The sequence below is a fragment of the Callospermophilus lateralis genome, chromosome 1 (genome assembly GCF_048772815.1).
Source record: "Callospermophilus lateralis isolate mCalLat2 chromosome 1, mCalLat2.hap1, whole genome shotgun sequence".
In the NCBI taxonomy this organism is placed as follows: Eukaryota; Metazoa; Chordata; class Mammalia; order Rodentia; family Sciuridae; genus Callospermophilus; species Callospermophilus lateralis.
This window is the reverse complement of record NC_135305.1, coordinates 190,038,098-190,054,935: the sequence shown is the minus strand read 5'-3', so window position 1 is coordinate 190,054,935 and position 16,838 is coordinate 190,038,098. Positions and strand designations below refer to the sequence as shown.

Sequence of the window (16,838 nt, the reverse complement as noted above, 5' to 3'; positions counted from 1 at the left end):
TGCAAGATTGCTGAGGGTCTCTCTCCGTTGCAGAGACGGGTCTCAAACTTGCGATCCTCCTGCCTCATCAGCCTCCCCAGTCGTTGGGATTACAGATGTGCACCATCACACCAGGTAACTTTCAATCCTCAGGGCTTGAAAAAGGTGCCCAAAACCTAGCAGGAGCTCCCTAAATCCTCCTCTGTGCTATCAACTGAATGGCAATAGCTCCAACGGAGCAGATTCCACATCTCACAGAGGCAGAGGGAGGGTCTGAGGCACTCCCACAATGCCCTCACCTGCACCCTCAGGGCAAAAGTGTGAAGAACAGCAGGATTATTATCATGATCAGTTTGTTTTATTGCCCATATTCACAAGAGGGAAAAATGAAGCTTATTTATTTTATTTATTCTTTACAGACATACATTTTTATTTCTCCTGGGTTCATACACAGAAGTGAAATTGATAGGTCATGCAATGGAAGCTGAAGTTAAGAGAAATTAAATGACTTGGTCAAAGGCACACAGTTTAGGAAATGGTGTGATCCACAATTAGCCTGAATTGACATAAACGGGATCAGTATAAAAGAGAAAGGAGGAACTCAGTTCTATTCCTAAGAGCCCTGTGAACTTTGTTGGTTTGTTTGTTTGCTTCAGGCAGGGTCAGCCAACTTGTATGGAACAAAGGGTCAGACAGTAACTGTGTCAGGCTTTGTGACAGCCCCTGAGCTATAGCTGAGATGTAAATGCATAGGTGGGGCATGATCCAAGAAAACTTTATAAACACAGGCCAGAAATGGCTCAATTTGCTGACTTCTGTTTTAAAAGAAATTTAAAACTATTTCTTCTTAGAGTAACTACACATGTTACTATAAAATTCATGCTTTTCCCCATTTTCAGGGTAAAGACAGAGCATGATAGCCATGTGTCACAGAGATGTGGGCAATATTTTAACAATGCAAACACTACAGTGTGCTGTAAGGGGCTGCACATTTCCTTCAAAACCAACCTCATGTATACATTTTTATTAGTTAGGTAGGTCAATATGTCCACCATAAATACACTTTAAAATTCCTTCCTACATATTCTGTCTATTGGGATTATTTATCATGCCTTGTTCCCTGGCCTAGAGCCAGGCAGAATATGGGAGTTTTAATACCTTTAATCCATTACATGGACTTTTTAGAGCTCTATAAGACAAAATAAAATGCACTCTCATGGTCACATATGCAATAAACCTGATATGTCACTTAATATTTCATATCCCGATTTATATTTCATTTGTGACTATTTCCAGCTTTCAGTGTGCACAATGGCACCACAACAGCCGTCTTTCTGCTCCAAATTTTTGTTTGTTTATTCAGAGAACTCCCGACAATTTATGAATAATAAATCTCACTGTGGACTTTAAGGGGTGATTAATATTGCTTCCCAATAGCCTGATGTTTAAAAATAACTGTCCACAGCTGTATACTACCCAGTGTATGCTCATGTGGCAAATTGGTCATATTTATTTTTATTGGGTCATGTCACCTTGTTTTTATGTGTTTTTATTTATTTTTATTTTTATCACCTTGTTTTGAAAAAGAGGCATACATTATTGCTATAGCTAGTTAGTGTCGTGACACTGGTCTCCAAAGCAGGCCTCCTCAATGAACCACACCTCCCAGCATGCAGGAGTCTATTTTTCCCTCAGATTGTTTATAAGATGCACACATCCTCACGAACACACATATGAATGCCACCTGCCTGTCACCTGCACACCCGCTTTTATTGTGAGAGGCAGATGTTCACTTATAAAGCTCTTGAATTTTCATCTGTTCCTCTAGGGGACAAACTGAACGCTCGTCACACTGGACATTGCAATTCAAAATAATAGCAAAAGACCTGCAGGTAATGGGCCATAATGCTCACTTGATGCCCACTAAAAGAGGGTTTAGATCACTTGCTCTCTGTTACCTTTCGTGAAACATCTGTTTCAGATGAGCCAGTTAAAAGTGCATACATCTGTAAATAATAAGCCTGTGTGTGCACATAATTTAATGAATTAGGACATAAAAAGGAATTGAACAGTAGGGGCACAGCAATTAGAGTAACTGCCCATTTTGTTAAAAATGTATTGTTTTCAGCTTTCACTTGGGAACTCTTATTACCGTGGGTTCTGAGGCTTCCAACCTTCCCAACCCCGCCCCTCCCCCTCGAAAAGAAAATGGGAATTTACTTTGTACAGTTGATGCAAAGAAGGACCCCGACATTATAGAGAGCAGAGAGAAGAACACTCATCTTCTTTTCTCCTATTTGGAAGGATTGAGCTACTGGAACCTCTTGGTACTTAGGAATTGTCATCTGCAAAATGGGGGTAATTGTAGTGCCTACTTCTTTGGGCTGCTAATGAGGACATACATTATTTTAAATACTTGATACTGTAACAGGCACTCAATAAGTATTGTGATGATGGTGATTGTTTCATTGTAATAAGAATCAATCACAGCAGGACCCGGTGGCATATGCTTGTAATCCTAGCAACTCTGGAGGCTGAGGCAGGAGGATCACAAGTTCAAAGCCAGCCTCAGTAAAAGCTAAGCAACTCAGTGAGACCCTGTCTCTAAATAAAATACAAAATAGGGCTGGGGATGTGGCTCCGTGGTGGACTGCCCCTGAGTTCAATCCCAGGTTACCCCTCAACACCCGCAAATCAATCACAACCTGATACCATTCCTAGGGAGGAAGCATCCCTTGGTTCAGAAGTTCCTCTTGGTAGTTTTAGTTTTATTTCATTTACATTCTTCCCACCATTTCTATCGATGGACAAAAAGGGAGGAAGGGAAGCCTGATAATGTCCTGGTCTACAGAACTATCAGAAAAACTATTTCCATGACACCAGTGAGTCTGCCAGAAACCCAAGGAAAATATTTTCACATTTTCAGGGGGTGAGTTTCCTAGAAAACACATTTATAAGGATTGTCCATAACAGCCAACTTGAACCTTCCAAGTTTCTTGGCAGCCTCCTTGAGATTACTTATAGTGTTTTGAGTAACCCCCAAATATATAATCAAACAAAAGCAGAGACCACTTGAGATGTTCTGAATTTCAAGTCCACTTCCACTGAACTACACTCAGCATATTTTCTGAGTACTTAGTATGTGTCAGGCAGTGGGTTACAAAGTCAGGCACAAAGATGTGAGCAGAAGGCACCCTCCCCTAGCAGAGTGTGAATGGAACTTTCTAGAAGGCAAACTGAGGCTTCCATAGAGTATGGCCTGTTCATCTCCCTCCTCCCTGAAGTTTGTTCAGCTGTTCAGGTTGGTCTGAATGTACCTGTATCCATTTGAAAACCAAATGTGTGTAAAGTCAAGGGATACAAGTTATCTGCCACCATATTCCTGCTGCAAAATTTTATTGGTACTTAGGAACTGTTATCTGCAAAATGGGGGTTATTGTAGTGTCTGCCTCTTTGGGCTGCTGTGAGGACATGGATTATTTTAAACACTTAGCACATAACAGGCACTCAATAAGTATTGTGACGATGGTGATGGTTTCATTGTAATTAAAATCAATCACAGCAAGACATGGAGGCATACACCTGTAATCCTAGCTGGAATAAAATTTAAGTCAGGCCCACTGGGATTCTGTAAAAATCTTAGTTTTGCTTTGCAAAACAAATGTGAGCAAAAATAAGTACGAAAGACTTGCCAGGCCCCAGGAAAAATTGTTCCACCCAGAAGAAAGAGCAGTTAAACAATGAGTGAAATCACCACCCTACAGTATTCTGTTTACATTCTCCTGCCATCTATTTACCATCTACATAAAGACATAATTAGAGCTTGCTAATAGCAACAGAAGAGGAGAGAACAGGCTAAAGGGAAAGGGAATGAAACAGAATGAACAAATAATAGAAAGAATAACAGCTGGAGTAGATAGAGCTGTGTTGTCCGACACAGTAACTAAGGACCACATGTGGTTATTGAAAGTTAAATTAATCACCATGAACTAAAATTAAAAATTCACTCCTCAAATATAGCAGCTACATCTCAAGGGCTCAGCAGCTACATGTGACTAGTGATTACCAGATTTGAAATGCAGAATTACAGACTATCTCCATCACTGTAGACAGCCCTGCTGGCCGGAGGTCAAGGGAGGGGTGCACTGAACATCCTCTGGACAGCCATAGTTTACTGAATATTGACCATGGACCAACCCCAGAGAAGCAGGTAACACACACAACCTGACCTCAGACACTTTCCAGTTTACTAAAGGAACTCAGTCAACAAAACAAAAACAACAAAATACACACATCAAAGGAAAAATGGGTAAGAAATGCAGAAAACAGCCCACATAGGCTGGACTTATTTGTAATGGTAAATATGGTGTATCCAGTTGTTACAAGTAAATGAAGTCCATTTTTTTTCACATCTAAAAAGCTTTTTCACAATATAATATTGGGGAAATAGTCTATTTACTGAGTATAATGTGTCAAATACACTCTCGTAGTCAAGGCTTTTGATGAAGATGCAGATCGTAAGGATTATGGAACCATTTTGCAGAGGATGCTCCACAGCAGAGGCAGCAGGTGAAGTCTCTGCCCACCTCGGCTGCATCACATGGCCTGTCCCACAATGCACTCCACTCTCAAGTGGGCACCTTGCAGGTTTAGACCTGCTCCCGTCTAGAAGCTACTACGTCACTTCCTGCCAATCATTCTACTTCTTCTGTCTCAATTTCCTCAAAATGGATACTTCCAACAACAATTTGATTTCTTGACTAGGTGCATAAAAATCCCAAACACTAACAATATATTTAAAGTCACTAAAAAAAAAAAAAAAAAAAAAAGTATTTGCTGAAAGACCAGTCCTAATCATTATGATGCATATAAGTTTCACTTAAGAGTATTGGTGAGGCTAGGTATGGGATCCTGCCAACACAATAGAGATTTAAAATAGGTGGCAAATATAGAAATATCCATTCAATTCCACTCTGAGAAAGTTCTCCTCTTTTTTTTTTTTTTTTTTTGTTTACACAGTATCAGTGCTGATCTAAGTGCACCATCTTGCATAAACACCAGTACCAGCATTTAGATGAACTACACTAACACGAAAAGCCTCCTTCTCATCTCTCATCTTCCTGAGAATCCTCAGTAAGTACTCCACTAATCCTGCCCCCAGCCCTGTGAGCTGCAGCGGTGGCCAGGCCAGCACAGACCTCAACAACAAACAGGATGTAAAACCAAAGGACAAAAGTGTAAAATCCTTTGGACAGAGTTTCCTCCCCAATTTAAGGCTGTGGTTTATATTAGGAAAAAAAATAATGTAATCAGAGGAAATTATGTGAGCTACAATTCTTTACCTCTCTAGTCCACCTTTTCCTTCAAATCAAAACACTCTCTGGTCCTTTCTTGGCTTAATTAGGATTTTTTTTTTTTTTTTTTGTACAGGGGAATGAACTCGGGGACACTTAACCACTGAGCCACATCCCCAGTCCCTTTTTTTTTTTTTTCATATTTTATTTAAAGACAGGGTCTTACTAAATTGCTTAGGGCCTTGCTAGATTGCTCAGGCTGGCTTCGAACACAGGATCCTCCTGCCTCTTCGTCCTCAGTTCTGGGATTACAGGTGTGCGACACATGGCTATAATTAGGAATTCTTCACTAGCAGAGATGACAATCAAACTGCAGACTCCTAGGACCCTCAGGGGAAGGTGAAGAAAAGACCACCTGGGATTGGAAGCCCGGTTCTAGGACTTATTATCTGTGTGACGACGTCAGTCATGTGCCTTACCTTCTCTGAGCCTCAATTTCCTCATCTATAAAATGAGAATATAATAACTGCCACGTAGGGTGGTGGGGAATTACCTGATAATGTGTACACACTCCTGAGGGCAGAATTTTGTTAAATATTTAACCAGTCAAAACCCAAGCTAACTAAAAACCCACCATCATGGTAGCCTCTCTCTGGAGACAAGATCTTTCTTCTCAGCATAGGGCACTCACGCTGTGATTGTTAGGGTAGACTAAAGATCGCTGGACTTTCTTTGCCACTCCACCCCTCCCCCTGCTGAGAGGCAGATTTATTGAATCTGGGCTGGTCCTGTGACTGATTAACCAGAATACAGTGAAAGAGACTCTGTCCATTCTGGACCTTTAAGAGCACTGAGAAATTCCATTTCCTCCTCCTTGGAGGGCTCCCCTTAGGCCACCCCTCTCAAAATATGGCTGCCGTGCTGTGAGCAGCACAAACCACATGCTGACACTCCAGGCGACAGCCCAGCCGAGTGCCCTGCCAGCAGCCAACATCAACACCAGGCCAGCCCTGTGAGGGAGCCTTCTGGGACCGCAGCCCATTTAACCCTGCAAGACGTGGCCCCATGAAGATCTGCTGGGCTGAGCCCAGTCAATCAACAGGATAAGGAGACAATAAATGGCTAGGCCACTAAGTTTGGGGAGGGTTTGTTACACAGCCATAAATCGCAGAAGCAATCCCAAAGAATAAGATTGTAAAAATCGAATCAAATCAACTCCCAAAGAATATCATTACTTAACAAATGCTCCAGAAATATGCATGGGAACATTTTCAAAAAGCAAGTTCTGAAGGCATGCATTTATTTCACTGCTCAGGATAGGTTTAAAACCCCTTTATGGGCCCTGCATGGTGGTGTACGCCTAAAATTCCAGCTACCTGGGAGGCTGAGGCAAGGGGACCAAACGTTCAAGGCCACAACTCAGTGAGAACCTGTCTCAAAACAAAAATTAAAAAGGTCTAGGCTAGAGTACCCTGGGGTTCAATCCCCAGTGCCACAAAAGCAAACAAACACAGTCCTCTTTCTGAAATCCTGTTAGAGATTACCTCTGAGTCCAACACACAGAAAAAAACCTCACTTTGTGACTCAAATGGGTACCCCACTTGACCACACTGCCTTATGAACCAGCTGTGGTTCCCAATGGGTCCTTGTTTTCACCATCAATCTCAAGTCCAAAGTCCTGAGGAGATGTGTGTGTTATCAGGGGAGTTGTGTCACCATGACCTGTGTACACACTAGTCTCTCCCATTACATTGTGATTCAGAGGGAGCAGGGACAGTGTCTGATTGGTCCTCATAGGTCACATCAAGGAGCCTGGCACACGGCAGATACCCGAGAGAGTCCCACGTTGGACTGAACACCGTTAGGTCTAATCCGTCAGTGAGCAATAAAAATGAAGTGTGCCACCAGCAGTGTCTCTGGACTAAGAATACTGTGACAACATTGAAGGTGATGAGGCTCACTTGTAAAAGTCAGTCATTTGTAGAAAGTGGGGCAGGGGTAGTTAGGAAATGGACTAAGAATACTGTGACAACATTGAAGGTGACGAGGCTCACTTGTAAAAGTCAGTCATTTGTAGAAAGTGGGGCAGGGGGTAGTTAGGAAATGGATACCCCAGAATCAGGACCACAGATCTTTGACAAACAGGAAGGACTGTCCCTACGGCATGAGCTTCAGGTGGAGGAACCACTTCACTGAGGAAAGGTGACGCATAATTTAGAGAAAACTAAAAAAGATACTGGCTGCTTTGAGCAAAGGTGCATAATCCACCTTTGGTGTCATGCCAAAATCAGAGCAGAAAAATCTACCAACATCTGTATGTTTTCAAGATGAGAACAGAAAGCTAATCCACACGCTCTCTAATCCTTCAAAGGAGACATTATTGTTCCCACTCCATACCTGTAGAAATGCATCCTGTGCCAAGTCAGGCTATTTCCACCATCTCAGACCATCAGGCAGTGAGGAGGAAGCAGGGATGGAGAGGTGCAGGGGAGGGTCTCGAGTGGGAGAAGTGGTAACACTGTTAGCCAGTGACGACTTTTCACAGCCTCTGTGAGTGCAAGACAATTAATATCTCCTCTCTAGAATGCTGTCAATGCCCAGGTGCTAGGATATTTGTAACTTCTGCCCACTAGGAGCCCAACATGGGTTACTGGAGTCTTTGACCCAGTAGCAGAGAGACGCCCATTCATCCTCCAACTTTCCTCGAAGATCCAAACCTGTTCATCCTATCTCGAGTTCCTATTGTTTCCTCTGATAAGCAGGGCCCCGGTGAACAATTAGAGCTTTCAATAAATAATCTCTAAGCACATTCATGTGATTGACTGTTATTTGATACAGCAGTTAGTTTCAATGGGGCAGTTAATATTGATCACATAAAGTACTCCAGACAAACATGAAACAGTTCCAGAACTCCATGGATTATTACCCTTTATCTGCCAGTCATCTGGGTTACTTGTAATGGTCATGGAATTTAAAATCAATAATAACAATTAGTGTTCTGTACACCAAAACGGATGAATCATGTGAAATGGGTTTTCATATAAAAATCAAAGGGGAAGCAGGCCTGTAACACGGCAAAGACTCTCTGAATTTCCAGTGCACATTGGCAAAGGCACATTCATGCCAGCTTCCCCGAGCAGGCAGCTAGAGAGCAGGCAAGGTGTTCGGGAGAACATGTGGCTGTTGGAGACACACGAGAACCCCCCGATGGTATTAATCCAAAAAGATGAAGCATAAAAGATAAAGGTGATCACAAAGAATGCTAACCAATGTAGTAGAATTAATGCAACTGTCAATTTACCTCCTCAGAGATGCACATCTAGCTACCTTTCACAGCTTTCCATTTGTAGGCATTAACTGTGAAAAAAAAATTGTTTTGTAGTAAAATGGCAACAGCGGATTTTAGCTCCATGGTACCACTACTGTAATGTCTAGATAATTAAAATGCAAAGCAACAGAGAAATGTTTCATCGTTAAACTGTAACCAGCGCACTCTGTGAAATCGTCCATTCCAAAGACTTGTTTTTCATCAATTATTTGTTATTTATCTGATGTAAATATAAGAAGGACTAATTAAAATGTATGTCTTTTTATACAGCTTCTTGTCATTAAAGCCAATGAAAGCATTCTGAGGACCATAATGAAATAATTATGTTTGCCTTTAAGAATTCTCTTCAATAACACATGGTAGTACTGAGCTAAATTAAAACATCAGGAACTAAATTTCGCTGCCTCCATTTCCATTTTAGTTAATTATACCCCCAAGCTTTCCAATAGACCAGACCCTACAAAAAAATCTTTTGAAGCTGAAATGGCCTTCAGACCATCAGCCTTTTTTTTTTTTTTTAATAATTATGGACTTTGATGATATGACAAAGGTACTGTAGCTGTTGAAAGCCATAATATTTTTGAGAAGGATTTATTACATGATGTCTTCATTTGCTCTGGAAATTGGAGAAAAATTGGGATAAATAGGATCCAAATCTTTTTCTCACTGTTAATTGATGCTCTCATCTAATTTGGTCATGAGCTGCAGTCTTTTAAATTCAGCTTTTTTTTTTTTTTTCCGTCTGATCTGGTGAAATTTTAATCTGTGGCAAATCAGTCATTGATCAATAACAACAACAACAACAAAAACATCTCACTAAATCTGGGTCAAATGAGAAGAATTGCTTGTTCCATATGAAAATTAAAAAAAAAAAAAAAATATATATATATATATATATATATATATATATATATATATATATATATATATATATATATATATGGGACTATCTTTAAGACAGTCGTGAACTTAAAAAAAGAATCTGTGAATTTAAAAAAATTAAGATAGGACTCTTTCATTTGAAGTCCTCTTTCTCCAAACCTCAAATCAGAGATGCTTCAGAAAACAGAAAAAACAAAAAACAAACAAACAAAAAACACCCTGAGTTAGAAAAGACGAAAACAGAGAGGAGAAGTGCTGTGATTTCAGGGCTGGTGTAAATGAAATGGCTTTAGCAATGCTGTCATATGATGCGGATGGGGGTGGGAACTTTGTACTTACTAAAGTAAATAGGAGTCCCAGGGATTAACTCTGACAATGTGAATTCCCTCACATTTTGTTCTATATGGAGGGCTGGCAAGGTTTGTGGGTGGATACTATCTGGTGATGGGTGGATAGACTTGTCTTAGACAACAGCAGGAAATTGTTGACAGCTGGGGACAAATGCCTCCTACATGACAATGTAAAATTACAGCTGCGATCTCAGAATTGGCATTTATTAAAAATCACACACAAGTCCTTTTACATTGCATTTAGAGAAATCTGCATGTGGGAATCCGGGGCACGATCACCCACCAATGCCCTGTTAAAATCGGCCACCTTTCTCCTTTTTCTGAGCTGGTACACTCCATCAGATACTCTGAGAGGTCTGGGCCTCTTGGAATCAATGTGCCCTGACTAGAGGAAATGCTCGGCCAGGCTGGGTCGCCTCCCTGACGTCAGTTCCTGTTATCCTCGCCTTATCTTGCAGGGGGCCAAGAGTCTTATCTTACTGAATGGCCCCCTTTAGCTCCCTACCCTGCAAAGCCAGAGAAAAAGCAAGTAAGTCAGCAGTTTCAGTGCCTGTTTGAATTCCCGTCTAAGAAGTTCTAAAAGCCCAAGACAAATAAAAGAGCTGGGAGACTTACCCTCTAAGGCTTCCTAGTACAAAGAACTTTTCCAACTTTATTTTTTCATTCATTTGAAAGGGTTTGGGGGTGGGATGGGAGAGGATGGGAATCCTGCTTCTCAATGATAAAGCAAGGAAGCCAGGGAAGAAAAGAGAAGAATTCAAACAACACATTGACTGATGAGGTGGTGTTATTAGATCTTACAGATAAAGCAGGTTATCACATTGCCTATTTAACAAGAGGTACTTAGGCCAAGCCACTTACAGACAGGATACTGATAAATCTGAAACCTGAGTTGACTCTGCCCTCCTTCCTCTAGCACCTCTAAATTGAACTTTTTAAGAAGCTGGCAAAGATTTGTTCATAAAAATTCAACTTATTTCCCACTCCCCAATTCCCAACACACACACACACACACACACACAGAGAGAGAACTCAGAGGTGCAGGAATGAGAGGCACAGTCCAATCCATTTTGCAGGGGATGCCTTCTATTTACAGATCCACAGTTTACTACAAAAGGAATTCATGTTCAGAAGAATGACCCAGAAACACAAGGCGATCTTCAGTCATAATGGAAAAATTAAGCTGTGAGCGCTCCAGTTATATTGACCATAGAATCCAAACAAAGACTTTCTGTGCCACTCCTGGGTTCAAGGGGCAGACTAGGAGATGTCGTAATAGTGAAATATCTGGCATATTTCAATGATTTATGTGGGAACTGTGGCAGCATATTTGAAAGTAGGTTATTCTAGAAAATCAGAGATACATGATTGCGATAACCACCCAGTCATTTGAAAGGCAAGATTCTACATTAATATCTTTGGAAAGGTTTTTCGCCAAGGTTTTTTTTCTGATTAACCTTCATCAAAAACTCCCATTTCTGAAATAATTTATTTAATTGATAGTTAACTGGATTTATATTAGAACATTTAAAGTATAAAAATGTCATTTAAGAATTAATTTATTGGCACATACACATAACTCAAACGCCATAGAAGATTTTTAAAAAGAGCTTCTAAAATGAACACTGTGTTTATTGTTAAATTCCTGTGCAACTTGAAAACAGCTTTCTACTTTGTATGTTGGTTTTTACATCTCTATCTTCCTCCCACACGATAATCTAATTGAAGAATTTGCAGCTTTTTAAAGTTTTAAAAATTATAAATTTCTTGAGAGAAGAATTTATAATCTTTCTCACTTATTGTATATTTACCTTCTGGGAAAGAGTTTAGCAATGTTTGTGGAATGTGTACAGGGGTTTAACAAATGAGGAAGGTAAGTTATATGTGTCTGATAGCTACAGGAACTTTCTTTAATTCTTAGGCTTAAAGAAATTATAAACAAACAAACAAAACCTCCCTGACAATATTGACTGGTTATACATGGTCAGAACCAGACTTCTAGAAAAGAGAATGAAACTTTTGATTCACGTCCATCATCCCACGAGAAAATCAACATTCTAGCCATTTATCTTTTAAAGAGAGAAAAAAAAATAAAGATCAGATTCAATGCAAGGGCTTTCCATTCTGGCTGGCAAATCAAATTCTAACTAGAGCTTCCAGATCAATTCCATAGCTTGAGTTTAAACAAACAGATGTCTATCTCACCCACTGTTTTGTCTTAGTCTTTAGAATCCACCTTTTTCTGGTGGTAAAACTTCAACTCATGCTTTTTTTTTTTTTTTCCTTATAAGTTACATATCAATACTTCCCTCCTAAACATACCAATTTATCTGCATATTGACAACATTTTAATATTTCTTTTTTTCTACAGCAAAGAAAAACTTAGCGAATCTCCTGCTTATTTTAAAAAATGACCTTATCCTGTGCTCTTTTGGAGACTTAAGCAAAAGTCCCTGTTCTTCTCTTCTTTCTCATGGTATTAGTTACCACAGTCATGTGGCAGAGAAGCAGAAAATTATGTCCTACTTTAGAAAAACAATTGGGCCTTTTCACCGAAATATTTATTCAAAACCCCATTCAATTCATACTGTGGCTGTCAGTCTTTATTTAGTCTCTCTTTCACAGGGTATCTTTGATTTTGCCACTTTGACCCCAATTTATATCTCACTAGGAGAGGATTTAGATACTGTTTAATACTTAAAATTTAGGTCCCCAGACTTGGAGAGAAGAGGGCTTTTCTTGTTCCTTAATCACCCATCACTGTTTCTTTTAAAAATAATTTCGTCTCATTAATGGGTGAAATCCTATTTCAAAAAGAAAAAAAAAATTTTTTTCCCTTTCTCCTTTTGATGTATGGAGTAGGGAGAAGACAGGGAAAAGGGCCAAGAAGTTGTCACACTCACAATTTCACCAAAAGCAACTATATTTAGAACAAAAAGTATTAAGATTTATCCTTATGCCCCCTGAGCAATTGATGCTGCAAACATCTGGAGCAACCTTAAACCCAGATAATCCAGGAGGCATCTGAGAAGAAACTTAGTGACTCACATACCTGCCAGGGCAGTGTTCATTCCTATTATCAATACCACATTCCCTTAGTAGCCCCCTAATCCTAACTTTGCATGTTTATAACAAGCAATTTGAAGGCCTTAGGACAGACAGCCGGCAGCTGGTTGGCATGTCATTCTCTTCCTTTAAAGTTAAAAAGAAAAAAAGAGAAAAGGAATACCCTAGCATCTTTCAAAGTGAACTTGTGGTGTAATCAAAGGTTTGATTCTATTTCCTACACACACACACACCATAAAAATCTAAGTAGGATCTCAAAGTAGAAAGCAGTTTGGGTTGGAATTTCGTTCTATTTCTCTCCCCCTTTGCCCACTGTTTCCTCTGTGTTAAGAGCACAAACAGATCTGCTTCTCATCAAAACAGCCATTAAGTACAATGGAAAAGGCTGTGGTTTTTATGTTCTTACTTATACAAATGTACCCTAATGCACTTTTATTTCAAAAGCCCCAACTCGCTATTCCACTGTGACCCAACACAGCCCGGCCCCGAGTGGTGCAGATATTTGTTAGAATCTCTTTTTAAAGTGTTTTAGTTTTATTTTTTCTTAAGCTTAAATAGTTTGCACAACTAAACTGACTAGTCATACAGTGGTTTATAGAGAATAAAACAGCTCTGCAGGGGCACAAACAATATTTACATTTTATCCATTTAACCTGAAGTTAGGGTGTGGGATTTAAACCCTTGTGAAATTGACCACAATAAGCACTAATTGCCCTGCTTACAAAAATAAGACACTGGAATTTCTGAAATCCTTTTGTCAGAAGGCTTTATTTACTTTGTCTAATGCAAGTTTCTTTGATTAGCTCAACTTGGCTGTTATCAACACTTCTTGCTTATCGGGCTAGCCCTAGGCAAATGACACATTCACCACTCGCTCTCCCAGATAAAGCAAATCCCTTGTTTAACTTGTTTGAGAACAAACAAAGCTTTTCCCTCTACTCTTACAACTTAATAGGCACGTTTGGAGGGCTAATTACAAAAGGGAGATTGTCTACGCCTAAAAGCTCTATTAAGTTGAATAACTTTCCAAAAGGATCCCAAGCCATATTTTTCCTTCTGTTAAAAAAAAAAAAAATATGTTTCCTTACAAGTTTCTGCAACAAAAAGTTTCAGAGTGCCCCAGTTCCTTGGGATTCCAACTGAAATTGTTCATAATGTTTTAATTGCTACAGAGAGGACTGGTCTAAAAGATCGGAGTGGATTGGAAAATTATTTTGTAACAGTTTCTTGGAGTAAGAAAATAGGCAGCAAGAAAGAAAAGACATTAGGGAGAAGTTGAAGATTAAGACGCCTTATGAAAACTACATATATATTTTTTTTCTCTGCCCATGGCTCTATGAAATGTTAAGTCAGACAGCCAGACCATTGGCATCAGATGGTTATTGATTTTTCAGCTACAAACCTGTTGATTTCCTGGCCCAAGAACCAAGCCTTTTTTTTTTTTTTTTTTTTTTTTTTTTGCCTTAAGAAAAAGTTTCAGAGAGGACAGTTTAAATCCTGTCTTGTCCTTTCCTCTTTTCCTCTCTCTCTCTTTAGATTAGCCACCATGTTATTAGGAAAACTCAATTTCTTCCAGTTAAACTTTGACCTCTTTGAAAACAAAGATTTAAAATGTCATTTTCAGGCTAATGCTCCAATGAATTGTCAAATAAAGTACTAAAAACATTTTGATAGATAGCTGAGCCATTTATCTAAATCACTGTCAGGGCGGCAAAGTATCCTGCAGGCTCCCACTACAGCCACCCGAAAGTGGAATTTTCTGGGACTCCTGGTCATTTCTCAATCCTGCAGCCAGGCTACTGTTGACCAGATGCGTGCCTCGGCACCGTGTCAGCATCAGATAACCAAATAGTCAATATTTTTTTTAAAAAAACTGGGCTACCCCACTTATATTTCCTTTCATTTAGCTGGTGTCCAGGCTCCCAGCTGAATTGCAAGATATGGAAATAATGGATGGCTCAGCCCAAGGGGTGTTCATTGCCAGTAGTTTTCTAGCAAAACAACAACTTCTTAGACCAACAAAGTGACTCGGAAAGGTGGCAGCAGGGTCAATGCTAAGAAATATTGCCTTTCCTTAGCAAGGAAAACATTGGAGGCGGCCGCCTGAACTGGTGGTTTATGAACTTCGGGAGCAGCAGCCACCTTAATTAGGCTAAATTCCTTGCAGGGAAGATGTCATATTTTAATTACTTTGGACTGCTGAAATACACAAGAGAGGGATATATACAACTAGCAGCTAATCCAAAGAACAGCAAAGTTAAATTCCCCTCACACACATCTTAGTAAAACCTGCACAGTGTGTCAAACTGCCCTACTTGAAGAATGTTTCAAAGTCCTGTGGTCACCCCTCTACTCCCCCCACCCCGTCCCTCCAGGCGTATTTTAAAAACTGTTTCCAAGAGATTATAAGGGGGGGGGGGTCGTAAAGAGAGGGGCACGGGTACGGGAGCCGTTATTTGGGGAAGCAAACATCTAACAGGAAATTTTCAGCAGAGGGGAATCAATATGCATGCGTGCATATCACACCCCTTCAGCATTAAATCGTTAAATCCTTTGTCTTGCTACCAATGCAGTTTATTTCCAATGTCTTTATTGCATGCAAGAGAAACCATTAATTTTTTTTTTCTTGGTAGAAGAAGGGAGAAAAAAAAATAAACCTACATTGAGCAGTGTGCCGATGCTGCCATTCGGTTTGGGTCAATCCACTGAAGCATGCTTTGAGAGCTTTCTCCTGGAGCATGCAGGAAGACGGACTCGCAGTGTAGAAATCCAGGATTTGCCCAGGACTCACTGACAGAACATCCATACAGTCAAACATGATCTCCCCTGCACCGAATGTCTGTAAAAGTGCTTATCCTCTAGGTGTGGAGGCAAATGGCATAGAAAAGTCCACCCAACTCCATCAAACTCTGCCCCTTTTTTGGCACGTAGGCTGTTGGTCTTTTTCCCAGCCCCGAATCATGAATTATGACAGACAAGCCAGCTAAAAGCCTGTAATTGATCCAAATGATCATTTACCATTTTCCAGGCTTGCTCGGCCAATCCAGCCGGGGCGGGGGGTTCCCAGAATGATCCCAAGTTCTCCTTCCAAGGAAATGCCTGCAAAAAGCCTTCCGAATGCGCTGCGGTTCCTACCCCGACGGTGCCCAGACAAACCCTGCCCGGCTCGCTCGCGTCCTCGGCATCCCAGTCCTCAAACTGCTCGCCTGGGGGAATTCTGGTCCCCCCTTTGGCAAAGAATAGACCCTCCTGCCTCTGAACAGCTCACTTCCTACTACTTCTGTCACACAGAATGAAAGATTGAATTGCCTAATATATGCGAGTGAACTTTCGGTGAACCCTTCCCGGGCTGCTAACCTTCAAATGACCCAACCAGTCTGACATCACCAACTCCCAGGATTCTCACAGAGCTTAAAAACTCCCAGCAGCCCTGCAAAAGCAGACAGCCAGAGAGGCAGGCAGCGAGCGCACCAGCCGGCGCTTTCTTTCCCATTTCTCACCTTAAAAACAATGCAAGAAGTGCTTTTAAAACGAGCAGGGGAGGAGCCAGGCGGCCGCTCCCGGCTCACGTGGAGCGCCAACTTCTCTCCCTTTACTGCCTTTTTATCCGCGGCGCCTCGGCCAGGCGTGCCATCGGGCATCCCCCCCACCCACCCACCCACCGTCGCCACTCGCCCCCAGCCCACCCTTTAAGTCCCTCCCTGCGCCTCTCTGTCTGTTGATTTCCTGGTAACTTGTGTATTTTTCCACTCCCGAGAAAGCATGTGCAAGCCCTAAACTGGGGAACAGAGAACGGCTACCCCTCGGGGAAGCCTTGGGTTAAGAAACTTTCCATTCCATAGTTCCTCTCCCCCCCACCCTTCTCCCTCTTGCAAGCCGTTGCTGAAAGGATTGCATTTGCTCTGGAGTGAAGAGTCACCTTTCTGGTTACTTTTGAAA

The 16,838-nt window shown here is 40.9% G+C and overlaps 1 protein-coding gene across 1 annotated transcript in view; it reads right to left on the bottom strand.

The window, feature by feature from the left end:
- Positions 1 to 16,243, bottom strand: part of Rarb (retinoic acid receptor beta) — a 164,789-nt gene extending 148,546 nt beyond the window's left edge. The window contains exon 1 of the mRNA XM_076842965.1: positions 15,561 to 16,243. Coding sequence (XP_076699080.1) covers positions 15,561 to 15,717 — 157 coding nt within the window. The 5' untranslated portion in view covers positions 15,718 to 16,243. The remainder of the gene's footprint in view (positions 1 to 15,560) is intronic.
- Between the last annotated feature and the right edge of the window lie 595 nt (positions 16,244 to 16,838).